Source organism: Chaetomium fimeti (assembly GCF_033439085.1).
Source record: "Chaetomium fimeti strain CBS 168.71 chromosome Unknown B0H64scaffold_7, whole genome shotgun sequence".
NCBI classification, from domain to species: domain Eukaryota; kingdom Fungi; phylum Ascomycota; class Sordariomycetes; order Sordariales; family Chaetomiaceae; genus Chaetomium; species Chaetomium fimeti.
The window spans coordinates 1,039,209-1,066,214 of record NW_026944335.1 but is presented as its reverse complement, the minus strand read 5'-3'; the positions used below and the strand labels follow the sequence as shown (position 1 = coordinate 1,066,214).

Sequence of the window (27,006 nt, the reverse complement as noted above, 5' to 3'; positions counted from 1 at the left end):
GCAGACATGAATTTGAAATACAAAATGAAGCATATGGATGAGATAATTTGTAAGATCGAAACTACATAGGCAACAACAAAACGTGAGCCAATAAGCTACAATGATACAGTACTCCTGGCCGTTCAAACGCATCACGATCCAAACCACTCCTTCACTTATGTGTTCTTTTCCCCGATGCCGATGGTATATAAGTCTCGAATCGGAATTCAGTACTTCTAGAGTCTACCTTGCAGTATGGTCCTACACGAAGAAGGCGTTTGTAAGAAAGCCCGGTCCCAATCAACCCCCATTTACACACTAACCAAACCGAACCATTTATCATCCCCCTACTCAAACAACACCACTAGGCCTGTACTTGAACCCCGCATACCACTTGACCCACGCCTTCACAGGCGCTATGCCGCCGCGTTGGACCACCAAGCCACAACTAGTGAAAAGGAACCCTTAAAATGTAAAGTGGAACTGGACCTAGACTCTAGACCGAAGGGCTGGGGGGCGGGTGTTGGCTGAATACATTCGGCAGGGGTAGAATCCCATTACTGTACCATCATGCCTAGGTATGACAGTTGGGAACGATTGTGTATGCTAGGTTTGTACACGTGGATAGATTCGGACGGCACCCGTCAGTTCTCCATTTCCCTCCCCCGAAGGTATTGCATTTCAAGAACAATGTATATATACACTATGGCCTCCCACCCGGTCACCCTACGCAGCAACTTACTCCCTCACGAACACGCCCGCCATCCCCATGCCCGTCCCAATACACATACTCACCACCCCCACCTCCCCGCCCGTCCTCCCCAGCCCATGCATGAGCGTGCTCACCATGCGCGCGCCCGTCGCGCCCAGCGGGTGCCCGAGCGCGATCGCGCCGCCGTCGGGGTTGACTTTGCCGTCCGCCAGCGCCTGCTCCAGCCCGAGCTCGCGCACGCAGTACAGCGCCTGGCTCGCAAACGCCTCGTTGATCTCCCAGCGGTCGACGTCCGCATTCCCCAGCCCCAGCTGGCCCAGCACGCGGGGGATGGCCAGCGCCGGGCCGACGCCCATCTCGTCCGGGGCGCACCCGGCGACCGACGCCGCGACGAACTTGCCCATGATGCTGTCGGCGAGGCCGAGGGTGGTGGCCGTGCTGCGGCGCATGAGCAGGGTGGCGGCGGCGCCGTCGCTGACCTGGCTGGAGTTCCCCGCCGTGCTGGCGCCGCCGTCGGGCTTGAAGGCGGGTTTCAGCTTGGCGAGGGCCTCGACCGACGCGCCCGCGCGGATGCCGTCGTCTTGGGTGGCGGTGATGGTCTGTTCCGCGCCGATTTTGTTACCCTGCTTGTCGACCTCCTGGAAGCGGGTTGTCACGGGCACGATCTCGGCGTCGAACGCGCCGGATTCGCGTGCGCGGGCTGCGCGGACGTGGGATTCTACGGCGAAGGCGTCCTGGTCGGCGCGCGACACGCCGTACCGGCTGGCGACGTTCTCGCTGGTCAGGCCCATGGGCATGACGCAGTCGACGGCGTCCTTGACGGGGGACTCGCGCAGGGCGGGCCAGACGTCGACGGGGATGGCCTTGGAGCCGTAGTTGCGCGTCATGCTCTCCATGCCGGCGCCGATGCCGACGTCGATCATCTCGGTGCGGATTTGTGAGGCGATGAGGGTGATGCTCTGGAGTGACGAGGCGCATGCCCGGTTGGCGGTGTAGAGGGAGGTTGTTGACGGGAAGCCGACGTGGTTCATGGCCATGCGGGCGGCTTTGGACCCGCCGAGCTCGTTGAGCACGACACCCACGGCGACATCGTCGATGGCAGCGGGATCAAGTTGCGGGTTCTTATCAAGAGTGGCACGGAGGACAACGGAGAGGAGCTCTTCCGGGTAGGCGTCTTTGAGCTGGCCGCGGTACGACCGGCAGATGGGGGTGCGGAGTGAGGATAGGATGACAACGTCGGTTGGTGCCTTGGTCAGCACGGCCTTGAGGCCTTTCGGGAGGGCGGCCATGTTGCCGTCGTGAGTGAAATTTGTTTGGTGTTTAGGGAAACGACGATGGTGAGCTGGGAAAAGGCTTCGATGGATGTAATTATGCAGAGTTTCGGCAGTTGCGTTCAACCAAATTACAAGACACTCACTCGACTTGACACCTCGAGTCACTCAATGGGAAAAGCACAATGAACGCTGGCTGGAAAGACAAATAGGCTGAGATTCAACAAACCTTCCCGACGGCACTACATTCGGGACAACTCGCGACCGCGAAGCCGATGGAGATCCAATGCGAACCTCCCGGCAAGTGCAGAGGGGAAAACACAAACCCGGGAGGCAAACGGCGGCAATGCAATTCGGCAGCGCGGGGTCCCCACCTTAGGGGACGGAGTCCGGAAGTCAAGGGGCTCTTGGCGGCATTGTTGACCGGATTCAATATCCGAGGTCTGGAACAAGTCAAAGTCACAAACAACAGGTCAAGATGGCATATCAGTACTTAATCGGAGAGCAATTGCGATTCAATTGCTATCTGCCTACCCTACAAGCCCACAAAAGCCGGAGCCAGTCTGAGGGGCATCACCCATGAACTACCGAGTCTGCAAACCAACCCTCCCATTGCCGCCTTGAATATCACGCTTTCGCCGCAGCCATCCACCTCACTCCGCCAATGAAGCTACTGAATCTCATCGGCCGAAAACTGAGAACCCTTTCGTAGGTATCACGCCCATTTTGAGAATAAGAATTCCTTGCGCCGTGGGCCCCCCCCGCCCCCCATAAGAATAGAACCCAAAACCCAGTTACCACCCCTCTGTTACCACTCCCTAACGACCCGGCGTTAAACGTCCCTGCTATACTGTATCCCGAGTCCAACACGGCCGGGGTCCCTCAGCCCGCCAACCTCCCGCAACTTCTTAGTCGGGCTCGTGATGCGGTCGTGCACCGAATACCCATCGGCGACCTCGCCATGATGCGCGCCGAACTTCCGCTTTCCCTGCGACGGCAGACCGCCCTTATTCAGGCCCCCAAACAATTTTGCCTGCAGCTTGGCGCTTCTGTCTGCGGCCGCTGGTGTGCCATCCCTGGAGTTCCCAACTGAGCCGGTGACTTCGAAACTCTCCCGGGCGTCACGGCGGAGCATCTCCGAAGCCGCTTGGCTGGCCTGGCTTTCGTAGATTTCCCCCTCCGCCTCCTCATCTGTCGGACGCCGCCGTGAGCTTTGTGAATGCTGCGAGCCGCGAGAGACAAAGGACTGCAATGCCTGGCGCGCGAGTTCCTGGTTATCCTCGGCAGAGATCGTGCTCTCTCTGCTCTTGCGCCGGTCCTGGCGCTTGGGCGTGGCTGGTGCATCGGGCACAAAGCGAGGTTGCCGGTGTGGCGGCTCGGTCTGTGGTACGAGGTCGATCGACGGGAGGAGTCCTCTGTTGTTTGCGGGGGTACGGGCCATCGGGGTGGATGGCAGGGAAGACATGGATTGAACATTGCGTGTGTGCTTCAACGGGACACGGGGTGCAGGGCGTTGGCCGATGATCGGGGTCGAGGGAGCGCTGTTGTTGTCCTGGGAAAGCGCCTGAAGCAGGACGGCAAACCCTTCTTGGCTGTGGTCTCGATGGCTGTCTCGGTGTGCTGCCCTAGGAGTCTGCCGCGGGGTGGCTCGTTGCTGCTGAGGGCTTGTAGCTTGGGGCTTGGGCGTCACGGCCCCATGGAACATACCTCCGGGGCTGCAGAGCTGGTGGAAGTGTTCGCGGTTCTCCCGGATGCGGTTCAACATCAACTCCCGCTCGTCTGTCAGGCTGGCGATCACGTCCTCCTTTTGTTGTATCACCTTCCTCGCCGCCTTGACCTTGTTGTGTAGAGCATCGTTCTCCTCGAGCGCCAGTTCATGCAAAGCCCTAAGTTGCAGGTACTTGGCTTGTGTCGATTCAGAGGCGGCAGTGATTTCACGCCGGGCTTGGCGTGCGCACTCGGCTTGCTGCAACACTTGCACTTCCTTCTTGGTCATTTCGTGTTCGACGGCGGCACGTTTTGTGTCCTCTTCGGCGCGGAGGGCGAGCATGTTGAACTGCAGTTTGTGGTGGGCGGCTTCCATCTTGAGTCGCGCCTGGTCGGCCATGCACCCCTGGAGCATGCTTCGGAGCTCTTCAACCGACGCATCGGCAATCTGGGACTGGGTCGGGGGGATAAACTCGCCGGGCACGATTTCGCGCTTGACGCCGTTGATAGCGGTCGCCGGCGGCGAAAAGATACCGGAGCGTTGTGAATTGACGGCACCCGCACCAACAGCGTTGGTTACCTGGGAGGATGGAGGTGGGGTGAGCGATGACGGGATGACGGACGACGCTGCACGATCTTCATTGAGCTCCGTTTTGAACGAGGACCCTGGGTCTATCGGGGAGTCCGGCGCCTCTGTTGGGGGGATGCTTTGCTGCGACGAAGCAATAATGGAATCATCATCGAGCGGCGTGGTTGGTTCCTCGAGATGGACTCCCTGCCCCGCGTCGGCGAGGCCATTGGCCATCGGCGGAGATGGCTCAGAGTCTGGTGACATCTTTGAACGAGGAGAGCAAGTAAATTATCGAGTATATCAGTTGGAATTTGGGAATGGTGAAGGGGCCAGAAATGTATGTCGAGCGGTCGTTGCGAGATGCAGCAGTTCGGCTGTCAATTCGTTGAATGCAGCTGCGCAATGGCACTGGAACACGTCACTCCGACCTTCTGTGAGTGGTAGAAAAGGGGACCGAGGGATTGAGCAGGGGAGGTATATGCAGCACGTAAAGCGTCAGAAGTTGATAGAGACGTCTCAAGTTCTTGCGCTCACGATGTTGGCAATCCGAAAGTCGCTCCAAAGCAAACGCGGGATGGCGGCGGGAATTGCTAGTATTGAGGTGGAGAATCCCCAGCCTACTCGATGTGCCCGGCCGTTGCCCAGTGGACGAAAGCTGAGGGCAAGAACGGAAGGGGCTGGCCTGCCTCCGCTAACCCAAAAGGTCCGAGATACCGCCAACTGCCACCGCCTTGGGCTGGTGGGGCATTTTCCAATTGCGCTTCAGTGCCGCGCCGAGAAAGTAAATTTGGAGACGCCTTCATTATTTTCTGATGCAGTGTTGAATCGACACCAGCAAATACACAAATAAAACCGTACCGTTTCGCGACCACTGTGTCCCTACGAAGCCGAGAGGCAATTTCTATTATAATCTACTACGAGTAACCCACAGACACTGCTATCCCACTCAACCAACGAACCTAGGCAAGCACCAATCCAGCGACCGCTACACCCGCAACAACCCCAAACACTCCCTTCCCAACAACACCCGTGGGCACCGCACCAGCAGTCGAGACAGTCACATGCGCCGTATCACCCTCGGGATGGTTAGTCGGCACCGGCCTGACCACGCCATCCACCGTCTCAACAGCCGTCATAACCTTGGTCAGCGTAGCCTTGGGCTTCTTGCCCCCCTCACCACCACTCGACGGAGACGGCGACGCCTCCGCATCATCCCCATCCTCCTCATCCTCATCATCATCCACACCCTTCCCAGCCGCCCCCGTCTCCTCCACATCACCACTCCTCGTCTTTGTCCCCGTCCTCGACGCCGCCGCCCCCCCACCACCGAGGGTAACCGTAATCGTGCCCTTCGCCTCCCCGCCCGGCGTCACACCCACACCAACACCCACCCCCTGCCCCCCATTATCATCCTCACCACCCTCACCCTCACCCTCATCCTCCCCCTTATCCCCACCATTCCCATTCCCATCACCACCCCCAGAACCAGTCGGCACCGGCGCAGGCGTAGCCACCGCCTCCTCAAACCCCGACCAAAACTTGGGCTCGACCGTCTCGGTGCCCTTGTAGGCCGGGCAGCCGGGGACCGTCTTGGGCGGGGCGCGGCCGCCGCCGCAGTCGACGGGCTCGCACAGCTCGCCGGTGCCGGGGACGTACCAGACGGTGCTGTGGGCGGCGGGCAGCTCGGTGGAGACGCAGCCCTCGTAGTCGGTGCGGGCGGCGGCCGGGCCGGCGGCGAGTAGCACGAGGAGGGGCCCGAGGGCGGCGGTGAAGAGGGTCGTTGGGCGTGGCATCTTTTCTTCTTTGGTTTTCGGTCTGCTTGTGTTTGTAGTGGTTGTTGATTCCTCGTAGTAGTGATGCTCGTAGTGATCGTGATGGTGTTGGAATACCCAGGTAAGGACTGTCGTCGTTCGGCTGTAAACGAGTGACTGGTGCCGTCGCAACGAGTGTACAAGTTGGATGGACAGGAAACAAAACCAGACAAAAGCCCACGGATGGTGAGAAGGAAATACCCGTGAGACACAGGTTCCGCTCCCCCGTCAGGCGGTCAGGCTCACAAGAGTCATCTCGCCAGAAACTCAGCTAACAGGGGCTGGCCCCAACCAACGAGATTGTCATCAACAACTGACAAACACAAGCAAAAAGAAAAAGGGGTAGTGTCTTGGCTATGATCCTGATCTATTCTGCACAAATGCACCAAGCAACGCTCCATTCATTACGCTGTTATACAAATATACCACAAACAAAACAAATACGAGTCAGGGACCTTCCGTCTCGCCTCCGAGATCAGTTTGTGCAGTTGCTGGCCCTCGCGTCAACGCACTTGTTTGTGCAGCAGTCGAAATAGTGATAAACCGCAGGCGCCCGCACCTCACTGCCGTAGACGCTGCCGCCGTACGTGAAGTAATTCTCACTCGCGGGCAAGGGGATCGTGATGATGTCCTCGGCATCGCCGACCACCCAGAGGGATTCCATGCCTGCAACACACCTGAGGTCAGCACAAGACAAAAAACAAACACAACCGACTCCGCCGAGCATAAAACTCACCCATGATCATGTGGCCCAAGACATGGCAGTGCACCATCCACACGCCGGGGTGAGACATGCGCATGCGCCACGCCCTCCACCCGGCCGGCGCGCCGGGCGCCACCCGGCCGTCGCCGTACCGGTACATCATCGTCGTGTCGCGCTTGATCGGCTTGTAATTGAGGGCGGCCAGCTTGGCATTGTTCGCGTCGGCGTCGTACAGGCCCGGTCCGCCGCCGATGTCGTAGTAGCGCGCGCCGTGGGCGTGGAAGGGGTGCGTCTCGACGATGCCGGCGGCGCCGCTGAACTGCGAGCCCGTGTTCTGGATCACAATCTCGAGAACTTCGTCCTTGCGGGCGGCAAAGAGCCTGTTGGCCGGGTCCCAGCCGAAGTTGGCCACGGCGGCCTCGTAGTCGGGGATGGCGGGTTGGCCGCGCTCGTAGATGTCGACAAGCACGGGTTTGTCGCGACTCTCGTCGGTCCAAGTCATGTGCGCGAGATGCCACGCGAGGCGGCCGGTGATGGGGTCTTGCTTTTCCTCGGCCAGGAGGGTGACGCGCCTGGTGACTTCTTCGGGAGTCGGACAGGGGTCGTTGGAGGGGTCGAGAGGCTGGAGGGTGTATTCGAGCCAGTCGTTGACTCTGGCGGGGAGGGCGAGGACCGGAACGACCGGCGCAGGGGGGACCGGCGAGTTGACATTATACCGGAGTACGCCATAGCCGCGATAGGTTTCGGGACGGTCACGAGTCTCGAACTGGAGGAAGTAGGTGGCCTTGTCTCCGAGCTCCTCGACCGTCTTGGTTTGCAGAATGACGTCAAACCGCTGGCCTCCGCCGAGCTGGATGCGGTCGACTGGCACTGCTGAGTTGTACTCGCCGCCGTCGACTTGAATGACGACAAGGATGGGGTGATCCTCGAAACCCATCGACAGGAGGGACAGGCCGGTGGCACCGATGAAGCGGAATCGGTATGTTTTGCCCGGCTCGACGTCGATGACCGGGAGCGTGCATTCAGCTGAGGGTTGGATCTGGTCATCACCCAATACTCCATCCCAGGAGTCCGGGCTGCCATTGACGGCGCCGGAACCCGAGTAGCGACGGCTCCCAAAGAACCCATTCGCTTCACCGCCCGGGCCCTCGGTGGCCGCCATACCCAGCGCAACGCCTTTGCCGTTTAGGAAGATGCCACGCGTTTCCCCCATCCAGGTATACGGTACAGACGTCAGGCCCTCAACCATGTCCTGGTTCTTCTGCTGGAAGTAATCCTGGAACAAGAGGATTCGCTCATCGTCGTAAGCGTAAGGCGATGAGCCGCAGTCCTCAACGATTAACGGCCCGGTGCAACTCAGCGCCTGCAGGCCAACGTGCGAATGGTAGAAGTAGGAACCAGCATCCCCCAGTTCGGTCGCAATCTCGTAATCGAAGAAATGGCCCGGGGGGATGGGCCACTGTGATGCGGCGAGAGTACCGTCCGAGAAGGGCGCGAATCGTTGGGAGAGGCCATGCCAGTGCTAGGAATCCCGTTAGCCAAGTCTGAACTGCAGTAGGTGTGTCCGGCTTTGCTCACCATGGTGAGGTTCTGATCTGGAATGTCATTGTAGACTCGGATCCAGGTTCTCGCCCCAGGAAGCAGATGTATGGCTGGTCCCGGGGACGTCCCATTGACCACCACATTATCCCGCATCTCGCAACCAGAGATCACTGGGGCAACGGCTACCCTGAGCACGTGGTCGGGGGTGAAATGGTCATCGTGGACGACAGTCTCGGCCAGCGTGTTGGAGAGCCAGCCGACAAGTAGAAATTGGGAAAATTTATTGAGTAACATGTTGCTTGTGTTTGTGAGATGATAATAGAGACGGTAATGTCGGTGATGAAGAGAGAGAACGGAGAGAAGGGAGAAGTTCCTGGTCTGAGGCGCGCGGCATTTTGACCTCGGGGCTGCATCGAGTCTCGCCCGGTGCGCGCTTGCCATGCGTTTGGTGTTTGAAGCGTTCGGCAGGACATCCCGAGCGGTTCATCTGTCGAATTGGAGTTGCACCCGCCGGGGTTTCGCAGAATATGGGAAGGACACTCGTCTCATGCTAGGGATGGGAAAGCCCGGCTGCCGGAATGGTGAACAGGGCTCTCGGGGTGCCACTCCTGTCGTCAAAGGTGGGAAGGCGCGTGTGTTGGGGAGACGAGTGGCAAGCAACCACGCAGGCGAACTCCAGACTCCGACTCTCTCAAGGCAAGTGCCCGCGGTGTAATGATGAACCGTCCGGCCATGGGAGGCCATGACTCTGGAGTGCGGAGGTCGCTCTGTCCCTGGCCCCCAACATTTGGTATGCAAATGGCGATGCTGGAAGCGGCAGTCGTTCAGGGTGCCGGGTGGAGGCATGTGCATGCTGCCTCGGCCGATGCAGTGTTCAAAGTTGAGCTGCAAACATTTTCGGCCACTGCTCTCTCCTTTCCAATCCGAGCCGTCTGACCTGACATAGCAGTCTGCAAGTCACCAACGTCGTGTTACGTTACGTTTTGGCATCGAGTCTTCGAATGGTGGAACGGGGAGTATAGGAATGCCACCATCACGGGACTCGCCCTTCCAAAATTCATGGTCAAGCCGTTAATTGGTCGCAAGTATTCCGGTGGTGATGTTCGTATTGTTAATGTTGTTGATGGTGTTGATCGAATCGTTGATGGCAGGAGGTGGGCACGTGGTGGGGAAGGGACAGACTGGAGGGGTGCTGACATGGGAAGGGAGGAAACTGTAATTACAGGGGCTCGAGAGGGGCGAGGGTTGCCCCTCACAGCTGCTTGGGGAGCTCACCTCGAAGCGCTTGCACCCGGGCCGACGTCACATCTCAAAGCAGGAACCTGGAAGCCTCAATCAAGACGAAGCTCACGGAGCGGGCACCTCAGGGCTGGTCAGCAATCCCGTCATCCTAGCCTGGGAAATCCATTTATCCCAAAATGGCCTGGCAAATCCCATACCCGACAGCCCTTAGTGAACCTCTCATTTTTTTTGCGATAATCATATCCGATCAATTCCATCGTTAATTATTATCACTCAATTTTGAACTGCGCGCCCTCGGGTTCCTGACTCGTGGCCTTCTTTCACTTCACCTCAGAAAGGATACGTCAGCATGGAAAACCCGGCAACAGATGGTTCTGCGGAACCTGCCATTTCCGTCCCTGAACCCTCCAGGACCCTAACTTCATCCCAATTGCATGCCCTCTTCGACATCCTCACCCACCACGAAACTTATGCAGAGGTGGAGAGCTTCAAGGATCCCCGTGCCATCTCCGAATATGGGTATCCCTTTGCTCGCCGCTCCTCCGAATCCAACGACGCGCCGTCATACGCCGGACATTCGGCAGCGCCGTTACTTGCCGGCTTTCTACAGAGCATTGTGCTGCCGTTTCCAGGCGTTCGAGATTTGCCTCCCGAATTTTGGCACGTAAGATTCCAAGGCATCCTCGAGAAGCTTTCCGAGGCAGAGCTTTCAGAATCATACGACAAAGGCGTTTTGGGCACTCGAAAGACGCTGGCTACTGCGTCCTCGGCAATTCATGAGACCGTATCGAGAGGGATCCTCGGGGGCGTTGAAAACGGTGCAAACCGAAGCCTGTATGGGGAGTATGACAGGTCTGAAGCCCGGGATCTGGCCAGGGCATGGGAGGACGGCGTCCAGGAGCTCGTCTACGGGAACTTGATCGACGAACTATTCTCTTGCGCCGCCGAGAAGGACAGTCTTGAAGAACACTCCCCGGCCGTACAAGCTGCCGCAGACTACATAATACTTCAGTGAGTCTGAACGGTGCATCAGGTGGCCAGAGGTTGACCCGAATCTAGCCTGGCAACCTTGATACATTATGTCTTCATCTTGTCACCCGAAGGTCCCTATTTGTTGAAGCTGCTGGAGAACGTCCATAGGCTGTTGCCATACTCCATGGTTAAGCAGACACTCCGCATAGGCAATGCAGCAAGTATGCTCAATGGAATGGTACGTCTGCTGCTCGCCAAGGTCGGCGTGGGCGCGCTCTCGAACTGGGTTGGCCTAACACAAAACGCCGACGACGGCATGAACCTGCTCCAAAGGTATGGATCCATTCGTTTGATTGTTATTGTTTGAGCCCAGGTCTTAACGCTTGCAGGATTGTTTGGCTAGTACTGTCCTGGGACGCTTCCGAGTTTCGTAAATCCGCTGAGGCCATCGAGAAAGCAAAGGGGGCGTCAAAGGAGCAGCTTGCTGCGATCAAAGAGTATCTCGACATGACGAGAGATGAACACCACGAAATCCGGAATACCAGTGCCCAAAAGACCCAGTCGATCGCTGCCACAATTCTGGAGCGCTCGAACCCAAGCCTGCTATCCTCGCTCACCGAGGCCCAACACACACAGTGCTTGGAGTACCTCTCCGCGTTGCTTGCGGCCCGAGATCGTGATGAGATTTCCAACGCATTCTGCCGCCAGAACCCCGATCTCTTCACCCAGGCCGTCAAAGACGCCGTGGGAAGTTTTGAGTCCATGATCAGGACCATCCACCAAAAGGTCGATCTCCGCGAACACCTATCGGCCGCAGAGGGGTTTATTACTGCCTTTATCAACGTCACCAAAGACAAAAAGGGCTCCTCGAGCCTTATGGGCTCGTTGACGCCAGCCAAAGCCGAAGCATCGGAGGCTCGTGCTCCTTCGGTAGAGGACTACGTTGCCCTCCTCAGAAACAACCGCCAGCTCCTCTACAATTGGTTGCACCAAGTTGCCAGCCAATGTCCCGAAATCCGGGACAATTTTTGCGCCTGGGCCAAGGAGACAATCAAGGTGTTTCGGCAACCTGAGAACCCGGAAGTTCCTGCAGCCTCTAAAACCGACAACAAGAACGACCGCCCCGGAGCCGCCGGCGCCCTGAGCAGCCCCCTGCAGCACCTCTTTACCGCCCTCCCACCCACCACCCAAGCCCGCATCCTCCCCGCCATCGACGCCCACGCAACCTACCTCTCTCAGCTCGAGGCTCTCTCCCTGACCCGCATGCAGCGCATCCTCGACAACATGTCGACCACCACCACCACCACCGCCACCATCACGGCCGCAATCTCTACCCTCGCCACTACCCCCAGTGGCCCCACAACCCCTTCCGCAACCGCACCACCCATAACAACAACGACAGCAGCAACAACAACAGCCCCCACCTCCTACTTCTCCCCTTCGTACTGGTCCCGATCCGGCCGCACCACCCCGCGCTCCCCCAGCCCGAATCCGAACCCGGACCTGAGCAACAGGTCCTTCACCGGCCCGGGTATGTACCTCTCCCGCTGGCAGCAGCTCATGGACGACACCGTCATTGCGCCGGCCAGCGCCACGCCCGGGGCTGGGCCGCTGAGGACGGGGCGGGATGTTAAAGGGGTGTTGGCGCGCGGGAAGATTGGGTCGGTTCGTGGGGCTGGGGCTGGGGCTGGGGCTGGGACTGGGACTGGGGATGGAGGGGTGGTGGTGGATAGGGGAGGGGAGGAGGAGATGGCGGTGGTTGATGTTAAGTGTGTGGTGGAGGCGTTGGGGGAGGGGTTTAGGGGGTTGGTGGGCGGGTTGGTGAAGGGGAGGGGTGGGGGTGGGAGTTGATAGGTGCTGCTGGGGGGTTGTAGGGGAGTGGGTGGTGGATGGGTGCCGGGGGGTTGTAGGTGAGTGGGTGGTGGATGGGGGATGGGGGGGTGAGGATTATAGACGAGTGGTGTGGTTGGTTTGAAGAAGATCCCGCTGTCCGGAAACGGGTCAGCGTTGTTGTGATTTGTATTATACGAACACAATTTGGTTGCCCAGGTCGGTGCTCACCGTGCGACCTCGCACGTCTACTCTTTGGGTGAAAGCTCTCTTGGATTAACGAGCACCTCGCTGGCCCACTCTTTTTGGCCTCGTCCCATGTTATACTTACACAGGATCGAAATACCTGCCTTCCAACGAACGGAAAATAGATAAATAAATCAGGTATTTTTCACCTCAATCCATCTCCCTCATTCTGGTCCCCAGTCCTAAAAATATTAAAGGACAGACAACCTTCCTTCTTCAGGAAATAGAAGGTATCAACAGCGATCATGGCCTCGGTCACTCCCTCGAATGAAGACAGCGCCCCGATTACCGTCGACATCGCGCCGGATGGCGATGTTGTGTTCATCGTCGGTCCCACGCAGAGAAGGATCAGAGTCCACTCTCTCTTCGTCAAAACAGCGTCGCCTGTTCTGGATGCAATGCTTGGCCCCAACTTCAAGGAGGGACAGCGACTAGCAGAAACCAGTTCGGCAGAAACCAGTTCGGTGAAAGCCGGTCCGGTCGAGATCGAACTTCCCGAAGACGATGCAGACGCCATCGAGATTATCCTCAACATCATCCACGGTCGCAACAACAAGGTTCCCGAACAGCTTAGCCCCAACAAGCTTCTTCAGGTGGCTCTCGCGGGTGACAAGTACGATTGCCTCGTTTCGCTCGCCTTTGCGATTTGGGCCTGGATTGGTTGTAAAGGGATCAACGATCCGGAGGAGCTGTGGGCTTTGGCGTTGTCGGCGTATCTCTTCCAAGAAGAGGAAGCCTTCGCAGAGGCAACATCTGCGCTGATATTCAACCACGAGGGATCCTACATCGACCTTGTCAGAAATCATGAGGCGGTAATGGACCACGTGATGCTATTCAACACCGCAGGTAAGCCGTACCTCTTGTTGGTTGCTATTTGGGGCAATCAGTGGCCCTTGGGGCGGCGCGGGTTAATACGGTACTAACGCGTGTCAATCAGCCATGCTAGAGGAGGCGCGGAACAGGCTGCGAATGAAGTTACTAATGGACGTGCTGCGTGGCGATGGCTGGCAATATGGCCCAGGTCCAAAGAAGCGCAAACATGAAGCGGATTGTTGCACCGGTCTCGTGCTCAGTGTCGGCGGCCTCGGAAACGCGAGCCTGTCCAGGATCCTTGAAACCTTGAGGCAAGGCGACGATCTACCTGCCACGGATAAGGTTGCCACGCTCGAGCCTGTTGACCAGCGGGTTCGCCTCATTCGATCTATAGCGGACAAGTTTGCGGAGGACCAGCACGGACATGCCCACGGTCTATGTACGTGGTGCGTTCGGACGGGAGAAGACCACGACACACACTGGTAGTCGGGGTAAGAGAAACCATATATTTTCTGCCTCGACCTAGCCGATTGCCCGGACTCCGCCGAAACAGCAGATGGAAGGGTGAATATCACAAGCTAGACTGGGGCTATGTCTCTTTTCGTACCATGGCTGTACCATCAGTTATTCTGAGGGAACCTTGAAGTTACAATCTAGCCAATGAAGACTCCTCCCTGGGCCTCCCAACCAGTTGCGGAAGGATGCCATGCCCCAGCCCATGCCTTGTGAAACAGCGAGTTGTCAGTCCCCAGCCCAAAGACATCCAAGCGCTGGTCACCCCAAGCCACAACCACCGGGGCGCTGTTGAACTTGCCGCCCAATGCCTCCCAGTCCTTGACAGAGGGATGCCATCCACCAGCCCATGCCTTGTGGTACATTTGGTGGTCCGTCCCGAGGCCAAAGATGTCGATCCGGTTGGAGGCCCAAGACACCACAGCGGGAGCGCTCGTGAAGACGCCACCGAGAGGCTCCCAACCGGCGCTCCACTTGCTGCCGTCCCATGCTTTGTGGAACATCTGGCTGTCGGTCCCAAGACCAAAAATATCGAGGCGGTTGGCGCCCCAGGAGCATACGGCCGGGAGGCTGGAGAAAACACCACCGAGGGGTTCCCAGCCAGAGCTCCACTTGCTGCCGTCCCATGCCTTGTGGAACATCTGATGGTCGGTTCCCAGGCCGAAGATGTCGAGCCGGTTCTCGCCCCAAGCTACGACGGCTGGGGGACTGGTGAAGATGCCACCGAGGGGTTCCCAGCCGGCGCTCCACTTGTTGCCGTCCCATGCCTTGTGGAACATCTGGCTGTCAGTGCCGAGGCCGAAGATATCCAGCCTGTTCTCGCCCCAGGCGACGACGGCCGGCTGGCTAGTAAAGACACCACCCAGGCCTTCCCAGCCAGAGCTCCACTTGCTGCCGTCCCACCACTTGTGAAACATCTGCTTATCGGTTCCGAGGCCGAAGACATCGATGCGGTTGGGGCCCCACGAGGCTACCGCGGGATGGCTAGTGAAGACACCGCCGAGGGGTTCCCAGTTGGCACTCCATCTGGTGCCGTTCCATGCCTTATGGAACATTTGTTTGTCGGTTCCGATGCCGAATAAGTCCAGGCGGTTCTTGGCCCACGAAACCACGGCAATGGGGGAGTGCATGAGCATTTCGGTAGCCATTTTGAATGCCCTATTCTCTATCAGCAAGTGTCGATGTGACATGGTCACCAAACCATCATCCAACTCTACTACGGGGGGTGTGAGGAGTGATCAGGCGTGACTGACCTGGACGGTTTTGTTGCTTGCTATTGCGTTTTGCTTGGTAGTTGTGGGTGTGATTGCTCTGATATGTTTGTTGGTGCTGCTGAGTGCTGGGGACAGGTCACGGATCGGGGGTCCAGGAGGGAGATATATATATACCCATGAGAATCTCGGCTTCCAGATGCATCGTTCCCTATACGGCAAGAGGTACCCCTTCATCTAATGGAGGCTCGAGTCGAACCACGAGACGGGTGCTTCAAGCGGCTGAGGGTGAATGGACCAAGTTCCGAGTTTCTCGCTCATGTCATTGTTTGCCATGATCTTCAAGCCAGCTGCCAAGGGGCTTGTGAAACATCACCACTGTGACCAAAACACCCAATCAATTTAATCAATTTTATTGCTCTGCAGGCTCAGCTCGCCTCTTTCGATCCCATTCTGGTGTAGGTTCAGCTCCCCTCGTTCAGCCGCCCACACGCGCGGAGTGCTACGAGGTTTGAGTCTATTCCGATGGGCATCGGAGAGGAGTGGGATATCGGACATCGGATTGTTGCAGCTACCGGAAGAGGGCCTTCGACGATGATTTGTCAGGGTGGTAGAATACGCGACGTGGCATCTTCAGGAGTAGATACTCCAGGGTGTCCTTGTTTACACGAAGCCCGAGTCCCAGGTGAGGGAGGCTGTGATCCCGGTGGGCGTATGTGTGTATGTGCATTGTCACGGATGTGATCAATGCCGGGCCGAGAGCTTGAACTGATCGGCCTGGAAGATCCCGCCCGATCGATACCAAACGGGGTCGCCACGAACTCCCGTCACTTAATTAAGCCAAGCCCTTCATGCCCAGTCATACTCTTGAACTCAGACTTGCACATACACATGTACCACACCCACTACCTACCCCGGCATAACAGAAGCCAATCCATTGCGGGTTCGGCCAGCGAGCAGTTGTTCTAGGTAGGATGCGGGGAGTCGGAAGAGGCGCCCAGCTGCAAGGTCTCGGATATCTCTGCTTCCCAATTTCAGCTGGCCACTTGCTCACCGATTCTAGATAGTTGGCTGCATGTTTGGCAACATGCGGGCATTGTGTATACCGGCATATTCCCCCCTGTCCATCTGCCCTCATGCATCTGCATTCGTCTTCATCTGGTCGATATCACACACACACTCTCTCACCCATCACGATGCGGCTGACCCTACGGTTCCACCGAGTGTTCTGGGCATTCGGCCGTCGGACCGAAAAGCTTCAAAGTGGGATACCGAGGGGCAGGTGTCAGTCGGCGGCAGCAGCGGGTAAGGAGAAATAATGCAACAGGAGATGAGGGCCGACTGGGATGTTTACAGCACGGTTTAACATCATTTGTGCCTCACAGCCTGGCAGCTCGCCAGCTCCCCTGTTCGCCAGCAGAACCTCTTCCGCCCTGTACAGATCTGTACCTCTTCCGTTTTAGTGGTCTTAGGGCTTCCTGCTGAGATCTCCAAAGTGGTGTACTCGTGGGTCTCCCGTGCCGTCAGCCTTCTGCACTCTGCAGTCTCGGCTACTCTGCAACGCTAGGTTGGTCCTTTACTGTTATCATTTTTATTGTACATAGAAACCACACACCCCCTGAAAGTCTTCCCGGAAACTTCAAGTATTGACTGCAAAGATGATGGGTGGCACAATACACCGTAGGATATCAACAGAAACCTACCTACGAAGGCTGAATAATCAGACGCGAGTTGTGATAAGACCCTTTGTTTATTTAATGGATAATTATATCTGACATGACAACAAAGTTCTCTGAGAAGAGCTTGCACTCAACAGTATATGTATGGCGCAGATGGATCTCAGTCTTATTCTCAGATGTCGTTGGAGCGTGTGTTTATCTCGTAGTCCGGCTAGCGTCCCTCTACAGCGTTTGATAATGAAATCTCTTGATAATTGCTGGTAGTCGACTGCTGCCGACAGCATGTCACTATGCTTGATCCCGCGGCGAAATCATCCGAAGGCAAGGCCGGCGGCGGCCGTTTCCACCTATTATTGTCTCTTCACACGGAATATCCACACCTTGGCCGCGAAGTGGGCGAGCCGTAAGGCCAACGACCAGCTTGTGGGACTGGAATCGCCTGCTTCAGCTTGCCAAGGTCGGGAAAGCCAGCCCCCAACTCGGAATTAGGCTCGAGTCCGAATGGCTCAACTCCCCGGAGCACTCCACCTTGGGCATCTATTCTGAGCAACAAAATAGGGGGCTGGGAGCTGAACCCTCCTTCTTCTTTATACCAATCCGCGACATCACCAAGATCAAGGCTACGTCAACGGTTACCCTGTTGCTTAGACATTCACTATGCATTCCGCTGCTATCCTCCTCAAGGAGGGCGGTCCATTGGTGGTCGACGAACGCGTCACCCCTGAGCCCGGACCTGCCGAGGTTCTCATCGAAGTCAAGACCGTCGCTCTGAACCCAATGGACTACCTCCAGCGCGATACCAACTTCCCTCCAGTGCCCGCCTACCCTGCCGTTATCGGATGCGACGCGGCCGGTATCGTCGCCAAAGTGGGTTCCGATGTCTCTACGGTTACTCCTGGCACCCGTGTCCTCGCCTTCGTTTCCTCCTTTTACCAGAACGGCTCGCCCGATTACGGCGCCTTCCAGAAATATGCCGTGGTCCCGTTCGAGACCGTCATCCCGCTCCCGGATGCCCTCTCCTTCGAGGAAGGCGCTGTTCTCCCCATCGCCGCCGTGACGGCTTTGACCGCGTGGACGACCATCGGCATCCCGATCGACACCAGGTACACTCCGGAGGATAAGCAGGGCGTGTTGATCTGGGGCGGTGCCGGCAGCATCGGAAGCTTCTCCATCCAAACCGCCCGGATCCTAGGCTTCACCGTCTACACCACCGCCAGCCCCAAGCACCACGCCTACCTCAAGGGGCTCGGCGCCGACGCCGTCTTTGACTACAAGGACAGCGACGTTGTCGCGCAGATCATCACCGCCGCCAAGAAGGACGGCGTCAAGCTGCACACGGCCCACTGCGCCGTCCCCGACAGTTTGCAGCCCACATTGGACGTGCTCAGAGAGACAAAGGGGGACGCCCCCGCCAGGGTCGCCCATTCGCCGGTCCTGCTCCCGGACCACCCGACGCTCGACAATACCGAGATCAAGTTCAACTTCCCTTCAATAGATAAGGCGGAGAGGGACAAGCACATGTACCAGTGCTTCCATGAGTGGTTGCAGGACAATCTCAAGTCGGGTTCTGTTGTCCCAAGCCCCCATATTCAGATTGAGGGAGGCGGTCTCGATGGTTTGAACGCAGCCTTGGACAAGCTTAAAGCCGGTGTCAGCGGGGTCAAGATTGTTGTGCCAATCTAATGGCTGGTAGTCTCGGTCTCCCGGCTGCCAAGTCATTGGGAGGCAGAAGTCAAAACAGGAGGGCGGAGGGAACGCGTCCGGTGAGGTGACTTCGGCCAACCACAGCCGGGGATTTTCAGAGAGAACCAGCGTCGTGTCTATGAGCAAGCATCGAGATAGCTGAGGAAGAATGCGAGGCCCGCGCGGCTAGAAATATACCAGGTAGGGAAATAGATTGAAATGGTTTCAAAGAGCCGCGGGAGCTATCTTTATTCGAGGTAGGGTACTTTACTCAACCAATTTCTGTGGCCGTCTTCATCAGCATGTCGTGAATGCAGGACAGGTTTGCGGTTCAACTGCCGGACGCCTCGAGTTCGTTACTCAAACATAAAGTTGAGGTGTAATGGCAGCTGCTCCCAATAACCAATCTACTTCCTTACACCACCTTGAAGCACGCTCCGTGTTGAACAAGCTTTCGGTCAACCCCTGAACCTCCGACTCGACTTAGCCACCATGAAGTCCACCATCATGATAGCCCTAGCGGTTTCCGCCCAAGCGCACACCATCTTCCAGGTTAGCCCCCATTCAATGACTACCAAAAGGCCCAGGACAGCAAGCCCATCACCATAACCACCTACCCTTCACAACCCAACTAACCCATCCCCCCTCCCCAACCCCCAGAAACTCTCCATCAACAACCTCGTCCACCCCCCCCCTAGTCGGCCTGCGCGCCCCGCACCTCAACTACCCGATCCACGACGTCAGCGACGCGCGCATGGCATGCGGGCCGGTAAGCACACACTCCAACCGCACCATCGACGCCCGCGCCGGCGACCGCGTCGGCGCCTGGTGGGGCGCCGTCATCGGCGGCGAGGCCTTCCCCGGCGACCCGGACCACCCGATCCCGCCCGGCCACAAGGGGCCGATCTCGACGTATATGGCGAAAGTGGAGGATGCGGTGGGGGTGTCGTTGGAGGAGGGGGAGGAGGGGCTGCGGTGGTTTAAGATCCAGGAGTCGGGGTTGGATGTGGAGACGGGGCGGTGGGCGGTGGATGAGATGATTGCGGAAAGGGGGTGGGTTTATGTGGATTTGCCGAAGTGTTTGGCGCCGGGGGAGTATTTGCTGCGGCAGGAGGTGTTGGCGCTGCATTCGGCGGCTGAGTGGATGGGGGCGCAGTTCTATCAGTCGTGTGCGCAGCTTAATGTGACCGGTGGGGGGGGCTATGTGCCGGAGGAGACGGTTGCTATTCCTGGGGTGTACGGTCAGGATGATCCGGGGGTATTGGTCCAGATCTATGTGGATGGCGTGCCGGATCATGGGAGGAAGCCGTATCCGGTGCCGGGCCCGAGGCCGATGACCTGTCCGGCTTGAGTGTAAGAGTGTTGGGGGCTGGGGGGTTAGATGCGGGAAAGGATGGGCTCCATTGGGTACATCGTGTTACAAGCCAAAGCGTCCCTGTGCCGGTACAGGTAGGCGATGCAGGCGAGACGATCTTGTTCTAGGGGGAAAAGACAATACTAACCCTCTCAACTTTCCTGTTCTCGCGCGTCTCAACAAGCATTTTTCTGCCTTTGCCACGGGTAGGCATCTGCGTATACCCCGGAACGATACAAGTAGGCCAAGACGGAGAGAGACTTGGGCCCCGGATTGTTTTCATGTTACCAACATACATAATAATGTGGGTAAGGTAGTTGGAAGTCGCACAGTTAGAATCATCTGCACACTTCTGCCACCCGTTTCTAGTCTCCCGTCAAACCAGAAGTGCATGCATGATGCGGGCGGTGCCCCAGTTAACGCAGAGCCTTGCAGGGTCTGCGGCATGCTGTTTGGACCACACACCCGAGGCGCAAGAGGGGGGCTGTGCTGGGGGCCTGCCGTCGACCCAATCTCGACGCACTCGAGTGATTTGTGACTTGTTGAATTTCTTGAACTTTCCCATCGCATGCTGGCCCGATATCACTTGTCTAAATATTCATATCGCCACCATTCATCTCCCTGTTAAGGGGGGTAGCGTTAGTTGTAGTGATGAACTCACTCTGGAATGAACCAATGCAAGGCACCGAAACACGACCACATGTAACTGCAAAGGAGGGTAAGACGGCGACCCGATTTCTTGCTTGAGATCGCAGAACTGAGATTTTTACTACTAGCACCCGGTAATGTAACCATGGAGCGGAAGGAGAGTCAGGCAAAGCTCGCAGGACTGCCGAGCAGTCCCTCTGCGGATGCATCGAAGTGTTCGAAAAAAGAAATTTCAAACATGCAGAAGCCCTACGCCTGCGGGCATTGCAAAAGGCGGCGAATCCGTGTAAGTGATAGCACCTAATATATCGTTTTAATGCCCACCAAAACTGACATGTCGAAGTGCATCCCCAGCCGACTGTACCTTACAGACCCCTTCGCGCCGTGCAGAAATTGTCTCAGGTTGCAGAAATCATGCAGTCTGGCCCGGGACACCAGCGAACAGAGTGTTCCAGCCATCAACAGTGCGGTTGTGGATGTTGGACGCAGCGTGGCATCCGTTGGCGTTACCCCTGCTCCAACCAGCTCAGTCACCCAAAGCATCACAGACGCTCATAACCCCGGAACAGTCCTCAGTAATGCGGCTAACAACGGTGGCTCGGAGGCTTTCCCTATGGAATGTAGCGCACCTACAGACCCAGGCTACGCATGGCTTGGGCGAGTTGCCGAGCCCCAAGGAAAAGAAGATGTTGACAACTTTGAAACGTATTGCTCGGTGGCAAACAGCGTCTCGCAGGATAACGTGGGGATGTACACCTCCCTGTTAGCCGAAGCACTAGCAGACTTTGTTTCTTCGGAAACCCAAAGTGCTGGCGAAGACACCGCTCCTGTTCGAGCGGTTTGGGCCAGCCTTCCGGAGCTTCTCAGGGCATTTTCCCAGCGGCTAGGATGTGCTGGATCCAGCAAAGCTGAACAGATGGTGATGTGCTTCATCAATAAGCACAGGGCGTAAGTCTCCTCCCGACGTGACGGCCATACCCCTGGGGCTTTCATGGTTAGACTGTTAACATGATCGTCAGTGATATTGCGTCTCGGTTCGAATCTGCTCTCATTCTCGACTCGCGGGCCAATGGATGTGGGAGTCCAAGCAAGCCCGGGGAGAAAGCCGACCTGTCAGCTGTACATTCGTTTATCCGCAGGTGGCTAGATGACCTGGGTGACGAAGGCAAGCACCATGATCTTTCGCTTCCCGTGTTGAACATGGACGATGGTTGTGATGTTCCCCCGGAAGTAGGGGAAACGAGCGACCAAACCTCGTTCCCAAATAGGCACGACTACGCTAGGATTGTCTTCCAATCCGTGGCCTACCGTTGGCTGACGGCATCGCTCAAAAGGAAGCTCCTCCTCGCCTTGGTACCCTCTCAGCGCCGTCTTTCCGGCCGTGTTTATTTCGACGTGGTCCGGCACTTAGACAGCCGCATAAAGGTCGCGAGTAACAAGCGGTCGTTAGATATGCACACGTTGAGGCTACGGGTGAATTGGAGCCCCAAAGCCTTCCTTCGAGAAGAGTTTGGCACTTCCCAGGAGTCTTTTGGCCAGCTTCTCCGCAAGACCATCACGCTTACGGGATCGGCAACGGATGCACAGGCACTACCCTGCGAAGTCTATCTTCGCCAGACGTGGCCAGCATCGGGACCCGGGCTTTTGGGTCTCTTGGCCCGTGGCTTAGACTCAGATGGCGAGGTAGAAGCAATCCTGCCAGACAAAACCCAGGTGAAGCTAGACTTCGATCCCAGTCTTCTTCTGGCGGAGGTTCGAGGCACGTCAACCAGTATTGCCGAGGTGGTCGAGCAGATTGCCTGGCTCGGGGCAGCGTTGCGGACATCCGGATCCCGGATTTCGGGGGTAGAGGAAGGGTTGTCTTTGTGTTCGCCCCTGATCTACATATCCCCGGGCTTACAGGAAGGTGACTCGGGTCCAACCTATACTTTGACATTCTCCACAGCTCTGGTTCCCAACGACGTTGAAACTGCAAATCCCGGTCAATGTTGGCATCGACTGTTCCGGGACCCTTGTATAGCAGTGGGCTATCCCATTCCTAGACGGAGCAAGTACGACACAGGACTGGAGATACCACTAACCATTATGGCTCGCCTGGCCCAGTCCCCACGGATTCACCAATGGTTTGGAAAATATTTGCTCAAGGGATTCTCAACTGCAATCGTCCCGTCACAAAGGTTGGACGATGCAATCCTCTGGCATCTCTATTACAGTGATGATGGGGAGAGTGATGATGGGGAGAGATTGCCCTATCCGGACACCGGCACCATCCAATGCGCTGATGTCGAGGCCGACGAGATCGCAAAAGGGCGTCATATCTTGGGATGGTGCTCCGAGGCTCAGTTTTACGCCGGTTCGTCGTCGCCCATTCCCGAGCTAACCCATCAGATACTAACACCCCTTCTAGGATCAAAAGACGCCAACTATGCCATCAGAGAATCTCGTCTCAGTTCACCCGGAAAAGACTTCTCCCTCGAGAAGGTCTCCTTCTCGGTCGGCCAGATCGTCACGGGCGGTTGTCAGTTCAGCATTGGCCGCAAAGACACCCCTATCCGCATCACCCGCGGGGGCTACGTCGACAAGCTCCGCTGGATCCGCCAACGCTACTTCACCCTCTACGACGTCGATGACAACCGAGGTTTTCTCATTGATGGAGCAAGCACTCTCCTGCATCTTCTCCGCACCTCGCTCCATCTCTCCTCGGTCGACGAGTTCGCGAGCGAGCTCCTCTTCGAACACTCCAAGTTCCAAGAATCCCCCGATCCGCTCAAGCGCAGCTCGGCGGTCAAAGTCCTCCTCAGCGAAACCAACCGCCGACTTCCCCTCTACCGCGAAGACGAACACACCTCCACGACCGTCCAGCACCGCATCGAACAGCTCTACGAAACCCTAGAGAAGCTAGTCGACCACGCCCACCACGCCGAAGCCACACACAAAGGCGTCCACGCCAAACCGCGAATTAGCAACCACCTCAAAGGCTGGGACTTCACCGATCTTGCCAGCGACCGCGACCCCTTCCATCTCAAGGTCGCCAAGCTACCGCTCTCCGTCAACTGGGTAGACTTCACGCGCGCCATACCCGCCGTGACACTCTTCGGCCGTGGGTTCGGCGAGCTTATCCGCCCAGCAGCCCATCCCCACCCACAGCAACTCCAACAGGCTTGCCTCGACTGGATGGCCCTGCCGACGGATCAATACCACCTCTGCGTGGGCGCCGCCGACCTCACCGCCATCGTGCAACGCATAGTAGGCAGTGACACATCGACCACCAGCAACAACAACGCCCTACTCACCATCGCGCCGGGGGTGGTGTGCCACAACCCCGGCGGCGACACCTTCAGCAGGTGTGCGTGCGAGCGAACCAAGACCCCAACCACAGCCGCAACACGTTCTGTATTCAAAGAGACCGCTGGCATCCATCCCGTACTGGAACTTACTTCAGAGGGGGAACTAAGCATCAATCGTATCTTCGGCGTTGGGACGGACGGGTCCGGCGCGGAAATCGACCTCGCGGCCCATCCGGACGGGGCGGTGATACTGGGCACGCCGAAGCGCAGATGGCCGTGGCAGCAGAACCCGCCGCCCGCTTTATCATTAGGCGCGGTGGACGAGGTTAACGATAGGTCTTCCCTGCAGGGAGCGAGCCCGGGGGGTTCGGCGAGCTCGAGCTCGAGCTCAAGCACTTCCGAGCTGGACTCGGCGTCCGGGTCGGGATCCGGGTTCGGGACGGTGACGCCGCTTACTTCCGTGGCTTCGGGCGAGAGTGGAGCGGGAGATGCGGATCTGGTAGGCGGGGGCTTGGGTCCCGTGGGTTCCGGCACGAAACGGCGCGGTTGGTGTAGTTCGGAGGACGGTAGTGAGGGAGACGGGTTTGGAAGAGTAGAGGGCAGCAAAAGGAGGAAGATGTTGAGTAAAATGAGGGAGACCACAAAGGATATAGGGGCTTTTTTGAAGGGGACACCAGGAAGGGATGGGGACGTGGGCATGGTGGGAGACGTGGAGATGGACGAGGGGTGATGTTGAAGCGCCGTTTCATATGTGTTCTTGGTGTCAATACCGTTGATCTAGGCTGACAAGCGTTTGTACTGCTCGTCGTTGAATGTGTGGGAGCTCTTGATGCTCTGTTTGCTGACCCTTACGATATTATCCAGCTTGACGCCCGAGGGGCTATTGTATACGAGTCATATGAGCTTGTATACATCATCTTCGTCTTTCTCGATGCCGAGCAGGGACTCTTCGGCCATCAGCTTGGCCGCCTTGCCGATACTTCCACGTTTACTAGACAGGCTCGGTCAGAATATCCTTTTATACGAGACCGAGGATAGCTGACTCAAAGTACTCTGTCTATAATACCGGCAAGGATGCGCGAGAAACCCCAACACTGAGCGGAAGAATCTGACGGGGGTGGTAGAGAGTTGGGTGGTGAGAACGGAGTTCCGGATGGGGACCTTACTCTGCAGATCGGTGTATTGAAGGATGATGCACGGCATGCGTTCAAGGCTCTCAACCATGGTGCCGAACATCTGAATATGGTTAACCGTCGACTGGAAAATCTTTGCCACGGGCCAGGGGAGCGTCGCATGGACCGGGTCGCCCACCCGGAGCCACGAGGTAAGGGGATACCAACTCGTCGAGGCTCGAGATCACATTCGGTCCCTCCCCCCGTCCGGGCCACCCGGATTGACGACTAAGCCGGGGAGGTACATCCCGGATTCCCGATCTACACTATGTAATTATGTACTTCGAGTCGGGACATCCTTTTCCATTTCGGATACATCAAGCACTGGTTTCGGCTGTGCGACCACGTAAGACACGGGCAGGATCTAGGGTGTACTCCTCCGTCCAACCCGTTCCATCCAACTCGGCTTCTTCGCGTGGCATAGCAGCCAAGACGTAACCCTGCCTCGTATTATCTTTGGTTCTGGACCAGCCACGCCACCGCCGTCGTCGTCGTGGATGGCACACCACGGCGGCATCGTCTTCGCCAAGATCGACGACTACTTTGAGTGGGATGTTCGCGTCGCATTCTCGGCGGACAAAATATTGTGTGCGCCCGTTGATCGGTTGCGATATGGGTATGTCAAATTGAAGTCAGAGGATGGATCGTTAACAAGTGTGTTGGTGATGCGTGAAGAAGGGGATCGAAACCCAAACTTCATGGTTTAGGTTATTATGGGCGTAAGAAAAGCGACGGCGCAACATGTGATAACGCGCGGCCCCAGCAGGAATGGACTCAGGCCAACGGCAAAGGGTTTACGTCCTTCTCGTTGATCGCATCGGAGAGGCGACCGTCGAGTCACGGTCAGAATGGTGATGGTGGATTGCTTTGTTTTGGAACCGAGGCGAGGACACTGACAAAATCGTGGAGGCGTATCGCAGGAGACAAGTCGGACATTGCACTCAATAGATGAAGCGAAGTATCATTTCGGAAACGACTGGCCAGAACTGCAGTTCTTCTCTTCATTCGTGCCTTCCATCAACAAACATAAATCATAAAATCCATCTGCCCCCGTCCTCCACCCCGACGAGGTCCATGTCAGCACCAAGTTCTTCCAAATCCATGTTGCCGCAAGAAAAGCCCGGTTGTTGCAAGTCAAGCCCGGGCGTCGACAGGGTGGATAGGTTGGCGTCCTTGTCTCTTAGACAGAAACAGGAAATTTAGTTGCAGCCGGAGCAAGAGCCTAGTGGTGGGCGGGTTAGCATCCATGGTCAATCAAAATCTGTCTGCTGGGCAGAGGAGGACGAACAGCTAGCGCCGCAGTTGCAAGCCGACTTAGAACCGCTGCAGTTGCAAGGAGACATTTTGAGTTTGTGTTGTTGGGTTGGTTGAAAGTGGTAGTTGGTTTGGAGTTTTGCTTTGATGTGAAGGTTGATGAGCTGTGGATGGAGAATGTTGGTGGAATGGAGAAAGGTTCCCCGCTACTTATAGACGGCAGATGGCAAGTTCCAGGTAAGCTCAGGGCTGGCACTTGTTGCCTTCTTGCGTGGTTTGTGCGGAGGTGCGTGTTTTGTGCCTTCCTCCACGGGTTGGATGGCCTTGGCCGCATCCACTCTCGACCCACGCCAGCGGTCGGAGCCGGCAGGTTCGATGGTTCGTCACACCTTCAACCCGGAAGACCTCTGCTCTTCGTGTCTTCGCCGCCGGGCCAGTGGCCGCTGGGATGATGACTGCAGGGGCGAGCCAAACTCCCAAAGTAGGCGATCCTGCAGCAGTCACAGTCCACGAGGCCGCCCCGGTCACCGTGGCGTTCCCGCCTGCCAACTTTGAGAGCTCAATGGTGCTCGGTCGAGTCCGTGTCAGCTGCGTTGTGGGCCCACCAGGTGTTGCCCCTGGTTGAGATGATTGGTCGCGCCAGACTGAAACCCGGTCCCACTGCAGGCCTGCGCCTGCCTGCGAGATTTGTGCGTGAAGCTTGTCCAGTCAGTGTGCACGGGGTTCAACACTTCCGGTCGCCACGGCCAATATGCCGAGCTTGCCCCAATTACTAGTGTGTCACCGGTGACCGCCTAGGACCTGGC

The 27,006-nt window shown here is 57.3% G+C and overlaps 9 protein-coding genes across 9 annotated transcripts; 5 read left to right on the top strand and 4 right to left on the bottom strand.

Annotated features, from left to right (window-relative positions):
- Nucleotides 1–717: 717 nt before the first annotated feature.
- On the bottom strand, nucleotides 718–4,504 carry B0H64DRAFT_419680 (Thiolase, N-terminal domain-containing protein; the record flags this gene model as incomplete). Its single annotated transcript, XM_062805401.1, has 4 exons — nucleotides 718–1,961; nucleotides 2,833–3,561; nucleotides 3,670–4,381; nucleotides 4,442–4,504. 4 exons carry the CDS (start codon nucleotides 4,502–4,504, stop codon nucleotides 718–720), a joined length of 2,748 nt encoding a protein of 915 aa, XP_062655901.1.
- A 622-nt stretch (nucleotides 4,505–5,126) lies between these two features.
- On the bottom strand, nucleotides 5,127–6,279 carry B0H64DRAFT_227721 (uncharacterized protein). The gene has a single exon (XM_062799676.1). It carries the CDS (start codon nucleotides 6,031–6,033, stop codon nucleotides 5,200–5,202), a length of 834 nt encoding a protein of 277 aa, XP_062655900.1. The 5' UTR covers nucleotides 6,034–6,279; the 3' UTR covers nucleotides 5,127–5,199.
- Nucleotides 6,280–6,526: 247 nt separating this feature from the next.
- B0H64DRAFT_419679 (Cupredoxin) lies at nucleotides 6,527–8,590 on the bottom strand (the record flags this gene model as incomplete). Its single annotated transcript, XM_062805400.1, has 3 exons — nucleotides 6,527–6,717; nucleotides 6,788–8,276; nucleotides 8,333–8,590. The coding sequence occupies 3 exons, from the start codon at nucleotides 8,588–8,590 to the stop codon at nucleotides 6,527–6,529; spliced, it is 1,938 nt and encodes a 645-aa protein (XP_062655899.1).
- An 863-nt stretch (nucleotides 8,591–9,453) lies between these two features.
- On the top strand, nucleotides 9,454–12,420 carry B0H64DRAFT_435146 (PX-associated-domain-containing protein; the record flags this gene model as incomplete). Its single annotated transcript, XM_062806124.1, has 4 exons — nucleotides 9,454–10,549; nucleotides 10,598–10,843; nucleotides 10,900–12,175; nucleotides 12,385–12,420. Exons 1-4 carry the CDS (start codon nucleotides 9,888–9,890, stop codon nucleotides 12,418–12,420), a joined length of 2,220 nt encoding a protein of 739 aa, XP_062655898.1. The 5' UTR covers nucleotides 9,454–9,887.
- A 42-nt stretch (nucleotides 12,421–12,462) lies between these two features.
- Nucleotides 12,463–14,355, top strand: B0H64DRAFT_406507 (uncharacterized protein). Its single transcript, XM_062804505.1, has 3 exons — nucleotides 12,463–12,724; nucleotides 12,784–13,432; nucleotides 13,524–14,355. Exons 2-3 carry the CDS (start codon nucleotides 12,832–12,834, stop codon nucleotides 13,883–13,885), a joined length of 963 nt encoding a protein of 320 aa, XP_062655897.1. The 5' UTR covers nucleotides 12,463–12,724; nucleotides 12,784–12,831; the 3' UTR covers nucleotides 13,886–14,355.
- Nucleotides 14,053–15,397, bottom strand: B0H64DRAFT_365254 (carbohydrate-binding protein; the record flags this gene model as incomplete). The annotated part of the gene is made up of 2 exons (XM_062801870.1): nucleotides 15,166–15,397; nucleotides 14,053–15,070 (listed from the first exon to the last, which is right to left on the bottom strand). Exon 2 carries the CDS (start codon nucleotides 15,058–15,060, stop codon nucleotides 14,053–14,055), a length of 1,008 nt encoding a protein of 335 aa, XP_062655896.1. The 5' UTR covers nucleotides 15,061–15,070; nucleotides 15,166–15,397.
- A 1,969-nt stretch (nucleotides 15,398–17,366) lies between these two features.
- On the top strand, nucleotides 17,367–18,692 carry B0H64DRAFT_467223 (chaperonin 10-like protein). Its single transcript, XM_062807710.1, has one exon. The coding sequence runs from the start codon at nucleotides 17,460–17,462 to the stop codon at nucleotides 18,483–18,485; it is 1,026 nt and encodes a 341-aa protein (XP_062655895.1). The 5' UTR covers nucleotides 17,367–17,459; the 3' UTR covers nucleotides 18,486–18,692.
- Nucleotides 18,693–18,977: 285 nt separating this feature from the next.
- On the top strand, nucleotides 18,978–20,194 carry B0H64DRAFT_426502 (glycosyl hydrolase family 61-domain-containing protein; the record flags this gene model as incomplete). Its single annotated transcript, XM_062805738.1, has 2 exons — nucleotides 18,978–19,037; nucleotides 19,078–20,194. 2 exons carry the CDS (start codon nucleotides 18,978–18,980, stop codon nucleotides 19,834–19,836), a joined length of 819 nt encoding a protein of 272 aa, XP_062655894.1. The 3' UTR covers nucleotides 19,837–20,194.
- Nucleotides 20,195–22,572: 2,378 nt separating this feature from the next.
- B0H64DRAFT_419674 (uncharacterized protein) lies at nucleotides 22,573–24,504 on the top strand (the record flags this gene model as incomplete). Its single annotated transcript, XM_062805399.1, has 2 exons — nucleotides 22,573–22,840; nucleotides 22,895–24,504. 2 exons carry the CDS (start codon nucleotides 22,573–22,575, stop codon nucleotides 24,502–24,504), a joined length of 1,878 nt encoding a protein of 625 aa, XP_062655893.1.
- Between the last annotated feature and the right edge of the window lie 2,502 nt (nucleotides 24,505–27,006).